This window comes from Scylla paramamosain, chromosome 11 (assembly GCF_035594125.1).
Source record: "Scylla paramamosain isolate STU-SP2022 chromosome 11, ASM3559412v1, whole genome shotgun sequence".
In the NCBI taxonomy this organism is placed as follows: Eukaryota; Metazoa; Arthropoda; class Malacostraca; order Decapoda; family Portunidae; genus Scylla; species Scylla paramamosain.
The window spans coordinates 8,020,001-8,038,492 of record NC_087161.1 but is presented as its reverse complement, the minus strand read 5'-3'; the positions used below and the strand labels follow the sequence as shown (position 1 = coordinate 8,038,492).

General features: G+C 38.1%; 1 protein-coding gene across 4 annotated transcripts in view; it reads left to right on the top strand.

The window, feature by feature from the left end:
• Positions 1 to 5,524: 5,524 nt before the first annotated feature.
• The window catches only part of LOC135104913 (B-cell receptor-associated protein 31-like), a 30,267-nt gene continuing 17,299 nt past the window's right edge, over positions 5,525 to 18,492 (top strand). Inside the window, exons 1-3 of one of the 4 annotated variants that reach the window (XM_064012661.1) lie at positions 5,525 to 5,659; positions 11,213 to 11,320; positions 11,962 to 12,062. In XM_064012661.1, the coding sequence (XP_063868731.1) occupies positions 11,229 to 11,320; positions 11,962 to 12,062 (193 nt within the window). In that variant the 5' untranslated portion in view covers positions 5,525 to 5,659; positions 11,213 to 11,228. Of the gene's footprint in view, positions 5,810 to 10,679; positions 10,880 to 11,212; positions 11,321 to 11,961; positions 12,063 to 18,492 lie in introns of those variants that run through there. The other 3 variants (XM_064012662.1, XM_064012663.1, XM_064012664.1) reach the window with 3 other exon arrangements.

Below are 18,492 nucleotides of genomic sequence, written 5' to 3'. Positions count from 1 at the left end.
AAGGCTTGTCTAGATCAACGAAAACTATATATTTACTTCTGTCCCACTCCCAACTCTTCTCTAGCAGCATTTTCATGGCAAAGATAGGGTCAATAGTAGTCCTTTCCGGTCTAAACCCATACTGACAGTTTTTTTTTTTTTTTTATTTCTCTTCGACGACCCTTCTAATTCTGTGCTCAATAATTCTTTCGTATAATTTACCCTTATGCGATAGTAGTGATATGCCTCTGTAATTTGCGAAGTCTGTCCCTGCACCTTTATTCTTATATATAGGACATATCAAAAGCTTTTGATAGAGTCTGGCACAAAGCTTTGGTTTCCAAACTACCCTCCTACGGCTTCTATCCTTCTCTCTGTAAACTTCATCTCAAGTTTCCTTTCTGACCGTTCTATTGCTGCTGTGGTAAACGGTCACTGTTCTTCTCCTAAATCTATTAACAGTGGTGTTCCTCAGGGTTCTGTCCTGTCACCCACTCTATTCTTATTATTCATTCTTATTATTCATGATCTAAACCAAACTTCTTGTCCTATCCACTACTACGCTGATGATACCACCCTGCACTTTTCCACGTCTTTTCATAGACGTCCAACCCTTCAGGAGATAAACATTTCACGCAGGAAAGCCACAGAACGCTTGACTTCTGATCTTTCTAAAATTTCTGATTGGGGCAGAGCAAACTTGGTATTGTTCAATGCCTCAAAAACTCAATTCCTCCATCTATCAACTCGACACAACCTTCCAGACAATTATCACTTCTTCTTCAATGACACTCAACTGTCCCATTCTTCTACATTGAACATCCTCGGTCTGTCCTCTACTTATAATCTGAACTGGAAACTTCACATCTCATCTCTAGCTAAAACAGCTTCTATGAAGTTAGGTGTTCTGAGACGTCTCCGCCAGTTTTTCTCACCCCCCCAGCTGCTAACTCTGTACAAGGGCCTTATCCGTCCATGTATGGAGTATGCTTCACATGTCTGGGGGGATTCCACTCATACTGCTCTTCTAGACAGGGTGGAATCAAAAGCTTTTCGTCTCATCAACTCCTCTCCTCTAACTGACTGTCTTCAGCCTCTCTCTCTCACCGCCGCAATGTTGCATCTCTAGCTGTCTTCTACCGCTATTTTCATGGTAACTGCTCTTCTGATCTTGCTAACTGGATGCCTCCCCTCCTTCCGCGGCCTCGCTGCTCAAGACTTTCTTCTTTCTCTCATCCCTATTCTGTCCACCTCTCTAATGCAAGAGTTAACCAGTATTTTCACTCATTCATTCCTTTCTCTGGTAAACTCTGGAACTCCCTACTTGCTTCTGTATTTCCACCTTCCTATGACTTGAATTCCTTCAAGATTGAGGTTTCAAGACACTTATTCATCAATTTTTGACTACTACTTTGACCTTTTTATGGGACTGGCATTTCTGTGGGCATTTTTTTATTGGATTTTTGTTGCCCTTGGCCAGTGTCCTTCCTACATAAAAAAAAATAAATAAATAAAATAAAATAATTGCTGCCAGTCTTCCGGTACCTTCACTTCTTTATATGCAGTATTATACAACCTCACCATCCACTCTACTATCCTTGTTCCACCTGCTTTCATTAATTCTACAGGTAATTCATCATCACCAGAAGCCTTACTATTTTTCATCAAGTTTAAGGCTTGCTTCACTTCCTCAACCGTGATCTCTTCTTCCACCTCTACAGGTCCATCTTCATCTTCGTCTCTATCTCTCAATTCAATATTCTCCTCCATTTCTTCCCCCACATTTAACAGCTCTTCAAAATATTCTTTCCAGTGACCAGCAACTTCTTCCTCCACCAGTAACTCTTGCCTATTTTTATCAGCCACTGAATATACCGCTGTAGTTTTTTTTGCCATGTTATATAATAGCTTCTTAGTTCCATGTACATCTTGTAGTAAATCTTCTCCGATCTTTTCCCCATGACTCGGTTTTGCTCTTCCTTTTAACTTCGGCTTGATTTCTTGTATTTACATAATTTTCCCGATCAAGAACGTTCCTTGTCTTCATCCACCTTCTGAAACTTCTCATCTTCTTTACAGCTGTTCTCACCTCGTCACTCCACCATGGGGTGATTTTCTTTTTTGTTGTTTTCATTTTCCTTAAACCAAGGGTTTCACAGCTAATACAATAAATATGGGTTTTGAACTTTTCCCAGAGCCCCTCTACATTATTATGTATGTAATTTTCCAACACACTCTGTGCTGTTTCTGTTATCTTCGTAGAAAATTCCATACGGCATTCTGGGTCTTTCAGTTTTTCAATTTCCAACCTTAGTCTATCACGTTTTGCTCCTTCCTTGGGTTTCTTTATTTTAACTTTTGCAAGAACCAATCTATGGTCTGCATCTGCTGACACTGATGGAACAATCTTTACATCACAAAATAGATTTTTATTGTTAGTAATAAATAGGTCGATCATAGAATACTCAGTATACCTCTGCTCCTCTCTACTCCACCTGTACCATGTTCACATTTGTGTGAATCTCTATGCTTATAATATGTGTTCATTATAGATAAGTTATTTATAGTACAAAATTCCAAAATTCTGTTACCTTCTTCATTTCTATCACCAATTCCATATGCACCTAATACGCTTCCTAATCCTGTTCTGTCTATGCCAACATGTCCATTCAAATCCCCCATTACAATTATATTATAAGTTTTCATAAAATTCATCTTCCTCAACTTGTGGCCTCCCTTATTTGTATTAATGAGACTCTCAATGGGCATAATTTCAATGTTATGGCAATGATCCTTGTTACCGCCAAGCGGGTGAAAGAAGTTGTTGTGCAAGCGAGTTTGTCAGTGAGGAAGGAAAGGACCTGGAGGTCAGGGCGAGGACCAAGACGAGGCCTAAGTCAGCGAATTTCTTGTACGGTCGGTGTTGAGATAGTGTTGATGTAAGGAGATGAAGGATGCTTGTTATGAAATGAGGTTAAGATGAGGCCGGCCTTATCGCCGTCGCTAATGGATAACGATGGACAGGGTAGGAACCCAGGCAGTAACTGAGGACGATAGGGACACTTTGCTGAGGACGCTCGTGCAGGGAGGACGTGTGTCGGTGCAGAGACAGAAGTAGATAGACCTACCTGGAGCACCTGTCAGAGAGGGCGTTCGCGTTACTTAACGATTACCCCAAGACCCAAACACGGAAGTGTAACAACTGTCTGTGTAAAAATACATTATCCTACAAGTAACGTGTAGAATCATACCTGTATCACACAAATTATTCATATAGAATATTGTCTATGATCATTAATGTATGTCTTCAGGTTTTGAGCGAATTCAAGCGGATCCAACCGGATTCAATAGGATACAATAAATGATTCGTGTCATCGTGTGGGTCTGAATCAATCTTCGCCGCCTGCTGGAGGAAATAATCCTTTCACTTTTATACACAATACTATCCACTCTCTTAGACAGCTGAGGTGATAGGATATGCGCAACAGCGTGTCTATCCTCATCACATCCTTTGTAAATTAGGTGATAATCATCATGCAGTACCTTGCGTCCTTCTCCTTTTACTCTTGTCTCACGTAGTCCAATCAATTATAAGTTTCTGTCTTTCATTATCTCTATGATTTCCTCCTCCTTTTCTATGATAGTGGCAACGTTTAGAGTTCCAATTTTTAATTTGTTTTTCTTATTCTTATCTTTCTCTGATAGTCCTGGAGCATGTCCTGGAACTAGCGGGTTCATCAACTGAGAGGTCCGTCCGGTATCATCATCTTGCGTTTCGTGAGCACTTGTAATCCACCAGTGGCTTGCTAGGCCTATCCTGGCTTCTGTTTGGTCCACGGCTCCTTATTTGATATTCGGAGCAGCCCTTATATAAGGGATTCCCTCATCCGCCACCTTAGGGACGCGCCTGGTAGGGGTTGTCTCTCCCAGGATATATATATATATATATATATATATATATATATATATATATATATATATATATATATATATATATATATATATATATATATATATATATATATATATATATATATATATATGAAGTTCCAAGATACAGTAGAGGTGAACAGGGTCAACATTTTTTTTTTTTCACTTTCTTGCAAGGTTTTACCTTCACAGAAGGCATCTTCAGGTATTGCATACTGTGAAGTACGTGTAAAGTCCTCACTCCATCAGAATCCAGTGTTGTATCCACCGAAGTGAAGGGCAAGTAATTTTCACTGAAATGCAGTGAAAATTACGAGCCACCCCCTTTCACCCCCCCTTCCTTTCACCTTCACAGAATATATATATATATATATATATATATATATATATATATATATATATATATATATATATAGAGAGAGAGAGAGAGAGAGAGAGAGAGAGAGAGAGAGAGAGAGAGAGAGAGAGAGAGAGAGAGAGAGAGAGAGAGAATACGAGTATGTCATAATACATGAATGAATAATAAGTCAAATAAAATAAATTCCTCAAGAAGTGGGGTAGCCTCTTGTAACAACAACAACAACAACTCAACTCAGGCATGTTGATCATCTTTGGTTCAGAGGTTCATATGTCGGGTTCGTTTCACCTGGTCGTGTGCTCAATCCCGGTGATCACGGCTGCACTTTGAGTGTCATAAGAGATGGGAGGAGAGATGGAAGGGCATTAGTTTCTTCTGAAGTTGTCATCTGACACTAACGTTGACTGTCAATCTTCGCCACCTGTTCCTGTGTAATGCCCGAATGTGCCCAGAGATATTTTTTGTTGCATGTTCTGATGCGTTGTGTGAAAATACTTCTGTCTGTGTCTTTCCTTTCTTCTTCTTCCTCTTCTTTCTCTTAATTATAAGGCTTAAAATAATGAGCTTCGAACAATTCGGCTCCGAGTATCCAAATTTACTGGAATAAAATTTATGTAGGCTAAAACCTAACTTGAATAGTTAATTAGTGTCTGTATGGTACAACGAGCTTAGGAGGTCAACACCTGCTGGTGCAGGAAACTGGTAAAAGTATACATGATAATAAGTGAAAGCGACCGACCTATCCACACACACACACACACACACTCCGGGATTTACCACTCCATTGAGTGGTAAATCTAAACAACAACACTCTCTCACTTAACCCTTTTGCTGCCTTTCTGTCACTAGCTATTGGCCAAAGATTGAATCACTTATGATCACTTGTAACATGTAGTGACTCACGGGAATAAATAATTATTTAATATCACCAAAGTAGCAAAAAAGAAAGGAAAAATCGTCCTGCTCTGATCGCAAATTGTTTTTGCCGCCTAGTTACTACGCTCCTGTGAGTCATTGCTATGTGAATACTTCACATAAGTCTTGATATATGTATAGGAAGAAATTCTTATATTGAATGGACATACATGGTCACATAGATTGATAAAATATTGTGAAGTGAACCTTTTTATTCATGATCCCTTAACATTAAGTAAGAAATTTTGCTTAAAGTTATTAGGAATTTAACTTCGTAAAAAAAAGTTATAGAAAGCAAGCTTCTATAATCATTAATTATGTGTTTTTATGAACCAAACACAGCTTTAGAAAAAAAAAAAAAAAAAAAAACGCCGAGTTATCTTTGCGGAGTACGTACGAGACAAGGACGAGTTTGGACGTGATACCTTCCCTGCTTCCCTCCTTACAGTGACGTGTACTTGACCTGTCATCGTGAAGGTATGTAGTGACGGGCGTGGTTCAATCTCAGGCTTTCATTGGCTCACCTCACCACGAACCATCTTCTAAACCTGGGAATCTACCTGCTTGTCAGCATAAAGGTTCTGTTTTCGGTTTTTTCTTTCCTTACTTTTCAGAAAGAATCTTAAGGTTAGTGTTATCCAGTTTTGTCCTGTTGTTGTTAATTAGAGGTATTTCATGTGATTCGGTCAAAATAAGTGATGAGTAAGCAGTTGTGTCATGGTGAGAAATGTTAAATATAGTAGGGTTTGGGTGTATCAGCACATTAGACGATATCTGTTGCGGGTAGCTATGGCCCCATGCACCACATCGGGCAGTATCCATTACTTGCACAAAATTTGGTGATTATCCTAGATTCTCTCTCTCTCTCTCTCTCTCTCTCTCTCTCTCTCTCTCTCTCTCTCTCTCTCTCTCTCTCTCTCTCTCTCTCTCTCTCTCTCTCTCTCTCTCTCAATAAAACTAAGTGGTATTTAGTTTTTGGACTTTCTTTGAGGGGGAAGCCAATTATTTCAGTAAACAACATCCATCAAACACTAAATCCTTGTCTATTTCACTGTGTAGTTCTTGTGTGTCATTGTGTTTTGATAGTTTAATTAGGCAGGTGAATTCATGAATGGCTAATGTCGTACTTTGAATGCTGAACAGGATCAAGGGCATGAAGCGATTGGACCCATGATTAAAGAGGTTAGCTAGGTCAAGCTTGATTTCATTGTAGAATATCCTTAACCTTTCAGCCAGTATAAGGTTGTTAGGAAGCAGTTTGGAACTTTCAGGTGGCAGTTGTAAAAATAATATGTAACACTTCAGGCAAGATGTGATGACAGACTGTCATGAGACAAAGAGTGATATTTTGGTAAAAATAAGTGACATTGCTATGAAACAGTCCTCATATAGTAACTCAAAACTTGTAATCCATCAGAATAAAATAGTTCTCTCACCTGGTTCTCTCACCTGGTGGGCTTCCTGGTACCCAGGATTGACAGCCTAGGTGTCCAGCAGAAGCTGCACTCTGCTGATATGCCAGCCTGTCAATATTATGTGCTATATTCTGTACAAATCTTTCACTGTTAGCTGAATAGTACATCATGTGCAGCAGCAAAAAAAAAAAAAAAAGTTACATAAATTCATAAAGACAATTGCCAAGATGAGCAGAAGGGGATGCCTTGAAACCAGATACTGTTTGGCTGAAACAACATTTTAGGAAAGAGAGTTCCAAAGTGTAATTCCTCTAACACTGAAGAACCATTTGTAAATCTCTAATTGTGTTCTTACATGAGGAGTCTTGTATTGATGACTTCTAGTGTTGGGTTACAGAACATATCTTCTGGAGCAATAGCACAATGACTGAAAAATTTCCCAATACTTTACTGTCATGGCATAACTGTCGACCATGAACTGAGTATAAATCCAAAGCTTTCAATCTTTGAAAGTAATCCAGGTGTTCCATGCCTTGAATGTTCTTTGTCCATAATCTCTGAGCAGACTCCAGCAGCCATAGATCTGTAATATATTCCAAATTCAGCAGAAATGAGCAGTATTCCAGTAGGGGGTCATAAGTGTGCTATATAAATATATATGAGAAAAGATGCCTCCCAATTAATAGTAGATTTAAGTAAGTTTTGAGTCATGCCACCTGCTTTCTGAACAATATTAGCTATATGCTGATGAAATTTAAGGGATGAGTTTATAGATACTCCAAGGTCACTTGCTGAATTCTTAATTGGAATAGAGGTGTCATTCATATAATATAAACCAGAGACTGGTAAAGTTGACCAATCCACAGGCTGTTTACTGAATCATAATACTACACATTTATTGGTATTCATGGACAGTCCCCAAGAGGATGCCACTTTATGAAGGAGAGTAATATCTGTTTGACAAGTAGTTGTGGAGATTTAGTCTTAACTGTTATATATAATTTCAGATTATCAAAAATTTTTGTACTTGATTTGATATTATTAGTGAGAAAATCAGTGTATAAAAGAAAAAGCACAAGGATGATTCAGTTTATGATCCACTACCACATTCATCACTGTTAGTAAAAAATTCTCTGATCCAACTCAAAAAGTTGGCTGTGATATCCAGATCATAGTTTGATAAAATACTGTGGCTCACTGTAAAAAGCCTTGAAAAAGTAAAAAAGAATGAGATCAACATTGCCACCTTGATCTAGTGCATAGGAGATATAATTGTACATTAATAAGAATTGGTCCTCAGTATATCTTCCTGGGCAAAAGCCAAACTGGTCATTATATATTAAGTCATTACTGGTGTTATAATCATAATTTGCACAAAATATGTTTAAGTGACTTTTCACAGACTGATGTCAAAGATACAGGTTTATAATTGAAAGGGTTGTGCCTAATCCCTCTTTTATAAATTGGAACAATCAAGGAACTCTTCCATATGGAAGGCAGGTAGCAGGAGTTATAAGAAGCTTTGAAAATAATGAATAAAGGATATGCAACTTCATACATACATGATTTCAATAAGCATAGATGAATCTCATCTGATCCCATTGAAGATGACACATCAAGAACAGAGAGTACAACCTTAACTGAATCCACAAAGATATCAATATGCCCAATATTCCCATCAAAAGTTTGGTGAAGCTCAGGATGTTTCTGGAACCTCTCGAACATATACAGCAGAAAATGCTGCTTGCAGAAATGTTAACCATGCCCTCAGCATCATTAACAACACTTCTATCACTTGATTTCAATTGTACCCACTCTAGGTTTACCTATCGCGTATATATGAATGGAATATTTTTGTGTTGTGTGTGAGACTATCAACTGTGGAAGTTTTATACTCTGCCTGTTTCTTAGTGACAAAATTTCTAAATTGATGATTAACATCTAGATAGTCTCAGTGCAGCAGTAGCCTCATTAGAGTTTTGAGAATGGATTAACTTATATTTTGTCCATAACAACTCTCGTCTCTTCCTCACTGACTGTGGGGGTTGGGCATTCCATTTAGAAGACTTTGTATCTGTTTTTATTTCATTACATGGTGACATATTTATCTATCAAAGGCACCAGGACATTGTAAAAACAAGAGAACATGTCATCCACAAGGAGGTGAAAAAATTCATAATCCCAATCAATAATAGACAGATGACTACTAATCTTATTGTATTTACCCTTATGGCAAAGTCTGTGTCTGGCTGATTCCCTAGAACTTGAAATTACCTGAGAGATGTAGCAACACAAAACTGGGCTATGACCACAGTTAGGGAAAGGGGAAAGTACCTAAGCCTCACCTACTCTATCACTTTCACTAGTCAATATAAGATCTTGTATATTGCCTGATGCAAGAAATGTTGGTTCATTAACCCACAGTGTAAGTCCAAGAGTGGTAAAGCAGTCATAGAACTGACAGTCTGTGAGTGTTAATCCGTAACAAGGCAAATCCCACCCCAATGAACTGACAGCAAATTAAAATCATCCAACAAAATTACATCCTTACCAAACAAAAATTATAGTTCTTTTCCAAAATTAGAAAAATTACCATTTTCTCCCCTTTGTTCAGCAACCTTGAGATTCTGGTAGGAATGTGTGAATCACATATACTGAAGCAGTATATGTGATTTTATGGAAGGAGGGATCAGTAAATTTTTAAATTTAGAAAATACTTCATTTTTTATTTTCTCTTCCTGTGGCCAACAACCTTGTCACCTTTTGGGATGGGAGGCAAAAAATGAGTATATAATATATAATCATCCAGCTCATTACATGGAATGATTTAGAAAAAAACAATTTCATCTAATTATATGGAAAGTGAGAAATTAATTTGAAGTTGGGTTGAAATGGCCATGAGAGTCAATCATCAGAGGTTGAACCCTTGAACTCAAGGTAGGGCACAACCTTATGTCTTTTTCACACAGGATCATTTAGTAGCACTTCAGCAGCTTTACTCATGCATGTTGGTGATGATGCTAATGTTAGGCCTCTTTCAGCCACAACCACTAAGCAGCTCTGTTCTGTGGCTCATGAGTAGCACTTAAGCAGTGCAGCTCACAAATACAGTGGTGCATCTAACATGCATTTGAAGCTCTGCTTAAGGGAGTGGGAAATGGAGTTGGGCATTAGCAGCCCAACAGTTGTACCACATACGCACTGCCAAGGTAATGGTACAGGTGTAGCTACACGTGAAAGTTAGTTAAATGCCAGGTGTTGTGATGAGTAGTGCTATTTTTGTCATGGCAAAGGCAGCTACTTATGTGCCTCTGCATCTTGTGGATGTGGCTATGTGTGAAAGCCTCTATTTATCTCCAGCATTTATAAGCAGTCTCACTGCTGAGAAGTGCTAAGTGGCCCTTTGTGAAAGAGGTCTTGAAATAATCATTGCCAAGACTTAAGTGAATTTTGGGTGGTCATGACTGTCCTTTCACTACCGTAGAATATTATATCTAACAAAAAAAAAAAAATAATAATAATAAATAAATAAATAAAAAGATAAATAAATAAGAAATAAAGTAAAATAAACAGATAAATAATGTATGGGGAAAAATTATAAATGTAAAAGTTTGAAAAGAACTCTTATCTTAATTTCACTCCTTTTGTAAGTTATTTACAAATGCAAATTACAGCAGCACCATTTGATTGGTCAGGAGCCCTAAAGATAGTGAGCTCCCAGTATTAACAGCCTTAGAGTGCCATGGGAACACTGAGAAGCATTCTTTTTTGTGCTAGGCTTTGCTCTATGTTTGTGAACACTGTTCATCCTGCAAATGTTTTGAAAATGAGAGAGAGAGAGAGAGAGAGAGAGAGAGAGAGAGAGAGAGAGAGAGAGAGAGAGAGAGAGAGAGAGAGAGAGAGAGAGAGAAGCTGATGTTTCCATCATTTGTTTCCTCTATCACATAAGTTCAAGGTCAAGCTATCTGTACTTATGTGGGGTGGCCTCCAGATTCTCTTATCTTTATAGATATCTACTATTCTTGTTCATGGGAGTTCATTCTGAGTCACCATCTACAGCTAAACTTAATTAATGATAATGAGAGAGTCCAGAGTGACTATGTGTACAGCACCTGCCACACTCGTGACACTTCCATTCTTTTTCTGCTCCATTATTCCTTGTGGACAGTTTAAGTATTACATACATGTGCAGTTATTTCCATAGGCAGATTACCGATTCTAATTTGTATTGGTTATGAAGATATTTCAGCCTAAATAGTGCATAGCATCTAAATTACTCCAGGTAAGGGATATTAACTTAGAATCTGGAATGCTCTTATGTCTTAGTGTCATTTGAGGATTTAGTGGCATTGTTGGATGATACATATCAACATTGAATGGTATCACTTCTGTAATTGTAGCTTTCATGTATAGATTTCTCTATTAAATCTTATTGCATCTGGATATCATACAAGGTAGTCATGAACAGCAGCAACATTGGCTGGTATAAATCAATATATTGAATATCGTCTCTACAATGCCATTCATCAGCTATTTTTTTGGAGGGGAGTGAAGGATATAATTCTTATTACCATATTTATGCTAAATAACTTAATCAATTTTCTTGTATCCTTAGGTGCAGCCACAGCAAGATGAGTATTCAGTGGACATTGATTGCAGGGGTGATGTATATTGAGCTGGCAGCTACTGTGCTGCTGCTCATACCTTTCATTTCCCCCACAAGGTATAGTCTTACCACACACACACACACACACACACACACACACACACACACACACACACACACACACACACACACACACACACACACACACACACACACACACACACCATGTAATGTAGTGGTCAGCACACTTGGCTCACAACCAAGAAGGCCCAAGTTCAAGTTCTGGGTGCAGTGAGGCAGATGGTCAGGCCTCTTAATATGTATATTTAATGTGGATACTTGCCATGTATTGATATTACAAATCCATATGAGAGCCTTGAGAAAGGCATGACAAACAAAAAATTCTGCACTTCAATGAAAATATCTTTAGTGTTGAATAATGGAAATGTCTAAGTAGTTGTAATTACCAGTATGTGCTTGCAAATATAACAACATTGATATATATTGCTGTATAGTGTTGTTGTGTTTTAAATAATTTGGAAATCTTGTAAAGTAACTAGTGGTAGTTACAAATTATATAACAATATCAAACAATTTATTCATTTTAAGTTTTGTTAAACATGGTCATTACTACAATGTGTTCAAATATAATATGTTTGATCAGCCCAAAGATATAGTTCCCATGAAGACTAATTTTTGTAGATTCTGTTATAAAATGATTCTTACTTCTCATATGGCATCAAATCTCTTGTTCTCAGATGGCATCAGATCTTCAAGTCCAGGTTCCTGCGCAGCATTGGAAATATGTCTCATATATATTTCAAGATGTTCCTACTGTTGCTTGTACTGTTCTTTATAGGTGAGTGTGAGACAGCCAGTGGCACTGGTCATAACTGTATTTTTTTGTCAAAGATAGTATGAGTAGGGAAAAACTCTGCTACCTAATGGATTACAGAATTAAGGCTAACAACTAGAAATTCCCTTCTTGGTGGCAGCGTTTGAATACATTCCCACCTTTAAATTTATCTACTGTGACAGCCACTTGGGTTGACTGAACTTCACTTAAGCCACAGTAATCATGGTCAAATTAGCAGGGTATTTTGTAGGTAAACATCCATATACATGCTTTGCTGATCCCTAACTCTTATATAATTTTTGCTAGGGATGAAGCAATCCCACAGCCTGTATTACTTGGTGGCCAATTAGCTGGAGCAGTTTACCATGTAACTGGACATAGGGCATAGAATGCACTTCCCTCCATTTTCCCTTTGTGTTTTGGGAGGCAAATAAAAGAGATGGAGTGAGAGAACTGGAATCCTCATCTCCATGTTTTCCCCATAACGTGATGAGTAACAAATTAAGTTCTCTAGAAACCTTGTGTATGGATCAGTTGATGTGTGTGGATGTGAGATGATTGAGGCCTAAGGAAGGAGACTAGGGAAATATTTGCATGAAGAAAGTGGGATGTGTTAGCTCTGTTTGAAAGTAAGATGAAAGGAAAATATTAATCTCAATTAAAAAGTATATATAGCTGAAGAAAAAGAATGAGAGGAATGGCTTTGTTAGTAAAACAAAGTGCATCAGAGCATAATGGAATGTAAGGAGCATTTCATTAAGATTAATTTATATGAAAGGAAAATTTGGATGGGAAGTGAAGGTGCTTATGAGCATGTGTTGGGTATTTTCAGGTGAATGGTGTTTACTGCTATTATTATATGTATTTTCATTTCTCATTTATTCATGTGAGCATGTATTTTTATTCCACTAGAACTGACTTTGCATAGCTACCACCAACTGGAAAGAGATTCTAACTGGCATGTGCTAAGTCTCTCTCTCTCTCTCTCTCTCTCTCTCTCTCTCTCTCTCTCTCTCTCTCTCTCTCTCTCTCTCTCTCTCTCTCTCTCTCTCTCTCTCTCTGATTTTTTATATAATACAGAATTATGATCATAGTTATAATTTTCTCACAGATGTAGGGAGAGGGGAGGAATATGGAGAAGAGCAGAATGTTGAGAGTGAGATAGTAACACATGATTTTTCACTCCCATGCAAGGAAGAGAAGAAAGTGATTGGGTATGGGAGGGAGGGAATATGACAGGGATTGGAGGTAATGGGGAGTATGAATGATGAATTGGTATGAAATGTAGAAAGGAAAGAACTTAATTAAACTTTGTTTTAGATGTATACTATCTTGTATTCTTGATAATACACAATACAGTGGAACCTCGGCTACTGAATGCCTCCCTTATCAAACAAATCTGTTTTTGAACAACATTTTGAACTCATTATTGCTTCAGTTACAGTACCATAATTCAATTCTAGAACAAAGTTACTTCATTTCAAATATTAAAAGGCATAGCAAAAGCTGCTGTTTATTACCAATTTATAGTTTCTATAAATATTACAGTAAAATCCCTCTCATCCGGCATTTGAGTATCTGGCAGCTTCAAGTATCCGGCACATTTTTACCCGAGCCTTAAAATCAATAAAAAATCAATGTGTACTCATAAAATCGATTAAAATTCCTGCGCGAGGCATACTTTGTCCCCTCGCTACCAGAGCGCACTGTTTCGCGTCACCCGCAGCCCACTGCACTATGTTTACTCAGTGACTCAGTCCCGCATGTGCACTGTTTATCACCTGACGCCTTCATCATGCCTAAAGTTGTAGAAAAGAGGAAGCTTGTTGTGCTTACACTTAAGCAGCTGATCAGATCAGCTGATCTTTGTTATGGTAAGATGCGTGAGTGTAGGGTGGTGATTGTGGATATAATTTCACTTCTATTCAAGTATCCAGCAATATTCAAGTATCCGGCATGTCGGCAGTCCCGTTGATGTCGGATAAGAGGGATTTTACTGTAACTTCATTTTATATATTTAGAGGAGAGACAGACTGTAAGGCAGTAATTCATTCTTTGAAATAAGGTAGATGTGATCCCACTGAAAAGCCTCAATGTAAACAAACAATTTTCGGCACTCAGGAGTTATCCTGAGCCACCTGTGGCTCTCTTGACTCCCAACACCATCACTACTGCACAACTGCATTTATTCAGTACCTTTTCCCAGCAGTAAGATGTCTAAGTGTTATGATCACCTTCATTTTGGCGGTAAGTGGGTTGCTCTTTTTTATGCTGCCCTTTTGTAAGGCTTCCTTCACTAGATTGGTGACAAAGAGAATACCAGCACGGTCTAAGCAGTATCTTTTGATAAGTTCTGTGTCACTAAGTTCATTCAATACATCCTTTCTGGATAAATAATTTGTGAGCTGGAAATGTGAAGCAGCCATCTTGGCTGTTGGAGCATTTGTCATAAGTCACTTAAGACAGGGTAGATTGGTGTCTGGGAACAGATTAATTCGTTTTACATTGATTCCTATGGAGAAAATAGTTTTGATTTTTGAACATTTTGGATTTTGAACAGCATTCAGGAATGAATTAACTACTAGAACCGAGGTTACACTGTGTGTTTTCCTAGTATTCACTTAGTTGTGAAATATAGGACAAGAGCTACACTAGGCTTGTGTGTATTTACCTAGTTTACCTAGTTGTGCTTTATGGGAAAAGAGCTATGCTTGTGTTGTCCCATCTCCACATCTTTTAATATCAACTTAGCCTTGAATCCATGTATACTTTCTGCATTTACTATCTCCTCATCCAGACTGTTCCATACATCAATACTTCTATATTGGAACCTATACTTTTTGACGTATCTTCTACAAGCACTCCTCTTCAGCCTCTTTCCATGTCCTCTAGTGTCCCGTGTATCCCAGACCATTAAGTCGCTCCAGTCCACCTCCTCTACTCCCTCATATGCTTTATATATCGCGATCAAGTCTCCCCTTTCTCTCCTCTTTCCCAGTGTTGGTAGATGTATCTTTTCCAGTCTGTCTTCATATGACAAGTCCCTGATACTTGGTACCATCTTCGTACCTGCTCTGAACTCTCTCCAACTTCCTTATATCCTTTTTCTTGTATGGCGACCACACTACTGCTGCATATTCTAGTCTAGGTCTTATCAGCGACACGATCATCTTCCTGACCATCTCTTCATCCATATATGCAAAGGCCTGCCTTGTTCTTCTCAACAAGTTATAGGTTTCTCCTGTAATTTTGCTAATGTGTCTCTCCGGGTTCAGGTTCCCAGTCACTGTAACACCGAGATCCTTTTCCTCTTCTGCTCCATTCAACACATAATTTCCTTTTACTCTTCTTGTACTTTTCCAAATTCTATTACCTTACACTTCTTTAAATTAAATTCCATTTCCCATCTATAACTCCACTCTGATATCTTGTTCAGATCTTGTAACGTTCCACAGTCCTCTGCACTCTCAACTTTCTTCAGCAACTTTGCATCATCATCTGCAAAAGGCTCATGTAGCTGTTCACACTCTCCGTCATATCATTTATACTCGTATAGACTGCAAACATGATTGGTGCAAGTACTGAGCCTTGGGGTACTCCACTTATGACTTCCCTCCATGATGATTTTTTTTTTTTTTTTTTTTTTTTTTACTACCATTCTCATTTCTCTGTCAAGAAATTTTCCATCTATCTCAGCAGGCCCCCCCCTTAGCCCACCATTATGCTTCAACTTCCACAACAATTTCCTGTGTGGCACTTTATCAGAGGCCTTCTTCAGGTCTAAATAAACACAATCAGCCCATCCATCTCTTTCTTAGATTATATCCACCACTCTAGAATAAAAACTCATTAAGTTTGTAACACATGATCTCCCTCTCCTAAATCCAAATTGTTGCTTTATTATCACTTCATTTCCTTCTAGGTATTGCATCCATTTATTCTTCACCAATCTTTCACACATTTTGTACATCACACTTGTTATAGACACAGGTCTATAGTTTAAGGGGTCCTCTTTACTACCACCTTTGTAAATTGGCACTATGTTTGCTCTCTTCTGTAATAGGCACTACTTTGCATGAAGAAAAGAATAGATACAGGAGTAGAATTAGAGACGCGTTAGAGAATCTAACGCCAGTAATAGAAGAATTGTACAAGAGGTGAACAGGACATTGAATTGATAACCGCCAAGCTTAACTATAAACAGCCGGTTTGTTTTATGCCCATTCAGCTTGTTAAAGGCTTACCTCCCATTGGGTAGAGATTAAAACGTCATTCATTTTGCTTGATATTATTGGCTATGGAAATCTATGACGTATGCCTAGGCACCTCTCGGACAATCCTCAAGTCACTTTTAGCGTGAGTAGCAGCCAGTCACCAAGATAGTACAAACGCACAACCCTTGTCGCTCTGTCTTGAGTTACTCAAAGACTTAGACTCTGACCAAGACACAAGAGTCTTAATAACTGCAAATAATCTTAGTCGTGTGATTGAGTAGTATAGAAGTGCACTGTTGTTGGGCTATAAGACAATTTATATTTTCTAAATAAAATGCAACACACCAGACTAACTTTGATAACCCACTTGCACAAGGATGTTGTGAGTGAAGATTATCCAGAAAAATAATAGTCGTCTCCGATACCAAGCTACGCCCACTGACACATAGCCGTCACAGAGGCTAGAGGCAGTGTGCACACATCCGCATGCTCACACTTCCATTCATTTGAGACTCTACCTTCAATTAGGGAGCTCTCAATAATATTATGTATTACCCATATCAACTGCTGATTGCACTCTTAGTATCCATCCTGACACTCCATCCAGTCCAGGGGCCTTCCTAACGTCTAGTCCCTCCATCTGTTTCTGGACATCCTATTCAGTCACTTGGATTTCCCCCAGACCCATTTCCTCACTCATCTCACTCTGCCACACAAATGTTTTCTCTTTTGTGAATACTGATTGAAAACTCCTGTTCATTATCTCTGCCAATTCAGCCGGATCCTCACACATTTGACCCTTGTCACATTTGATCCTTGTCACATTTGACATACACCTTCAATCTGCTTATTCCTTTCTTTATTTTTCATTTTGCTGTTCACATATCTGAAGAATAGTTTTGGACTCTGCATTTGTTCATAACATCTTTCTCATAAATTTTCCTTTCTTTTCTAATAACCCTTATATATTCATTTCCTGTTGTGTAGTTTTGCCGTAGCTCCTGCATATTTTTCCTCCGCCATCTATTCCATGCCGTTTCCCTCTCCTCCCTAGCTATTTCACATCTTCTATTATACCAGTCATTGTTATATCTTCTCTTTGTCTCTACTTTTGGTACATATCTTTTCACTCCCTCTTCATAAATATTGATGAAAGCTTCCCACTTCTTTTGCACATTACTTGCTGTGATAAGTGTACTCCAGTCCGCTTCACCAAAGTATCTCCTCATTTGTTCAAAATTTGACTTACTGTAATTAAATCTTTCACTTTTATAATCTTCACATCTACTTTCCTCTTTTTTCTTTAATACAAAACCTTATCATGACATGGTCACTTTTTCCTAGTGGACAACTATAGTTCATGTCTTTTATAATATCTGTTTCTTTTGATAATACCAAATCAAGTCTTGATGGCTCCTCTCCTTCTCTGTATCTTGTGTTTTCCTCAACCCACTGTGTCATAATATTGTTCATTGCCAGTTTCAGAACCACACTCTCCACCCTGATGCCCTTTTTTAACAAGCATCATCACTCCACCTCCTTTTCCACATCTGTTTCTCATCCACATATTGTACTTTCCCCCTCCTAAATTTGGTGTTTCTGAATCTCTTAATTTAGTTTCTACCATTGCCATGATGTATGGTTCATTTGCTTTTATAAATTCATTCACTTCATGCATCACTGAAACTAAACCATCCACATTAGTGTATGCCACTGTCCATGTCCGTCCCTCTCTTACAGCTGTGGGAGGGACGTGTGTGTGTGTGTGTGTGTGTGTGTGTGTGTGTGTGTGTGTGTGTGTGTAATAATAATAATAATAATAATAATAATAATAATAATAATAATAATAATAATAATAATAATAATAATAAACGGTTTATTCTTCAGGCAGTTAACAACCTGAAAATGTACAGAGGGGCTGGGGAAATACTTAACATTTATCCTAAAGCTAAGTCTAATCTAGAAGGGAAATGCTATTGATTGGTGGCTCGCACCATGGTGGGAATCGCGCTGAGTCTGTACCGGTCCGTGTGCGGTGCCTTTAGGGGCGTTATCTTGTTGTGGTGTCTGGTGGCACAGACCGGGCAAGGCGCGTCAGGCGGCAGCATGTGTCTGAGTGTGTGTGTGTGTGTGTATGCAACATTGCATATATATATATATATATATATATATATATATATATATATATATATATATATATATATATATATATATATATA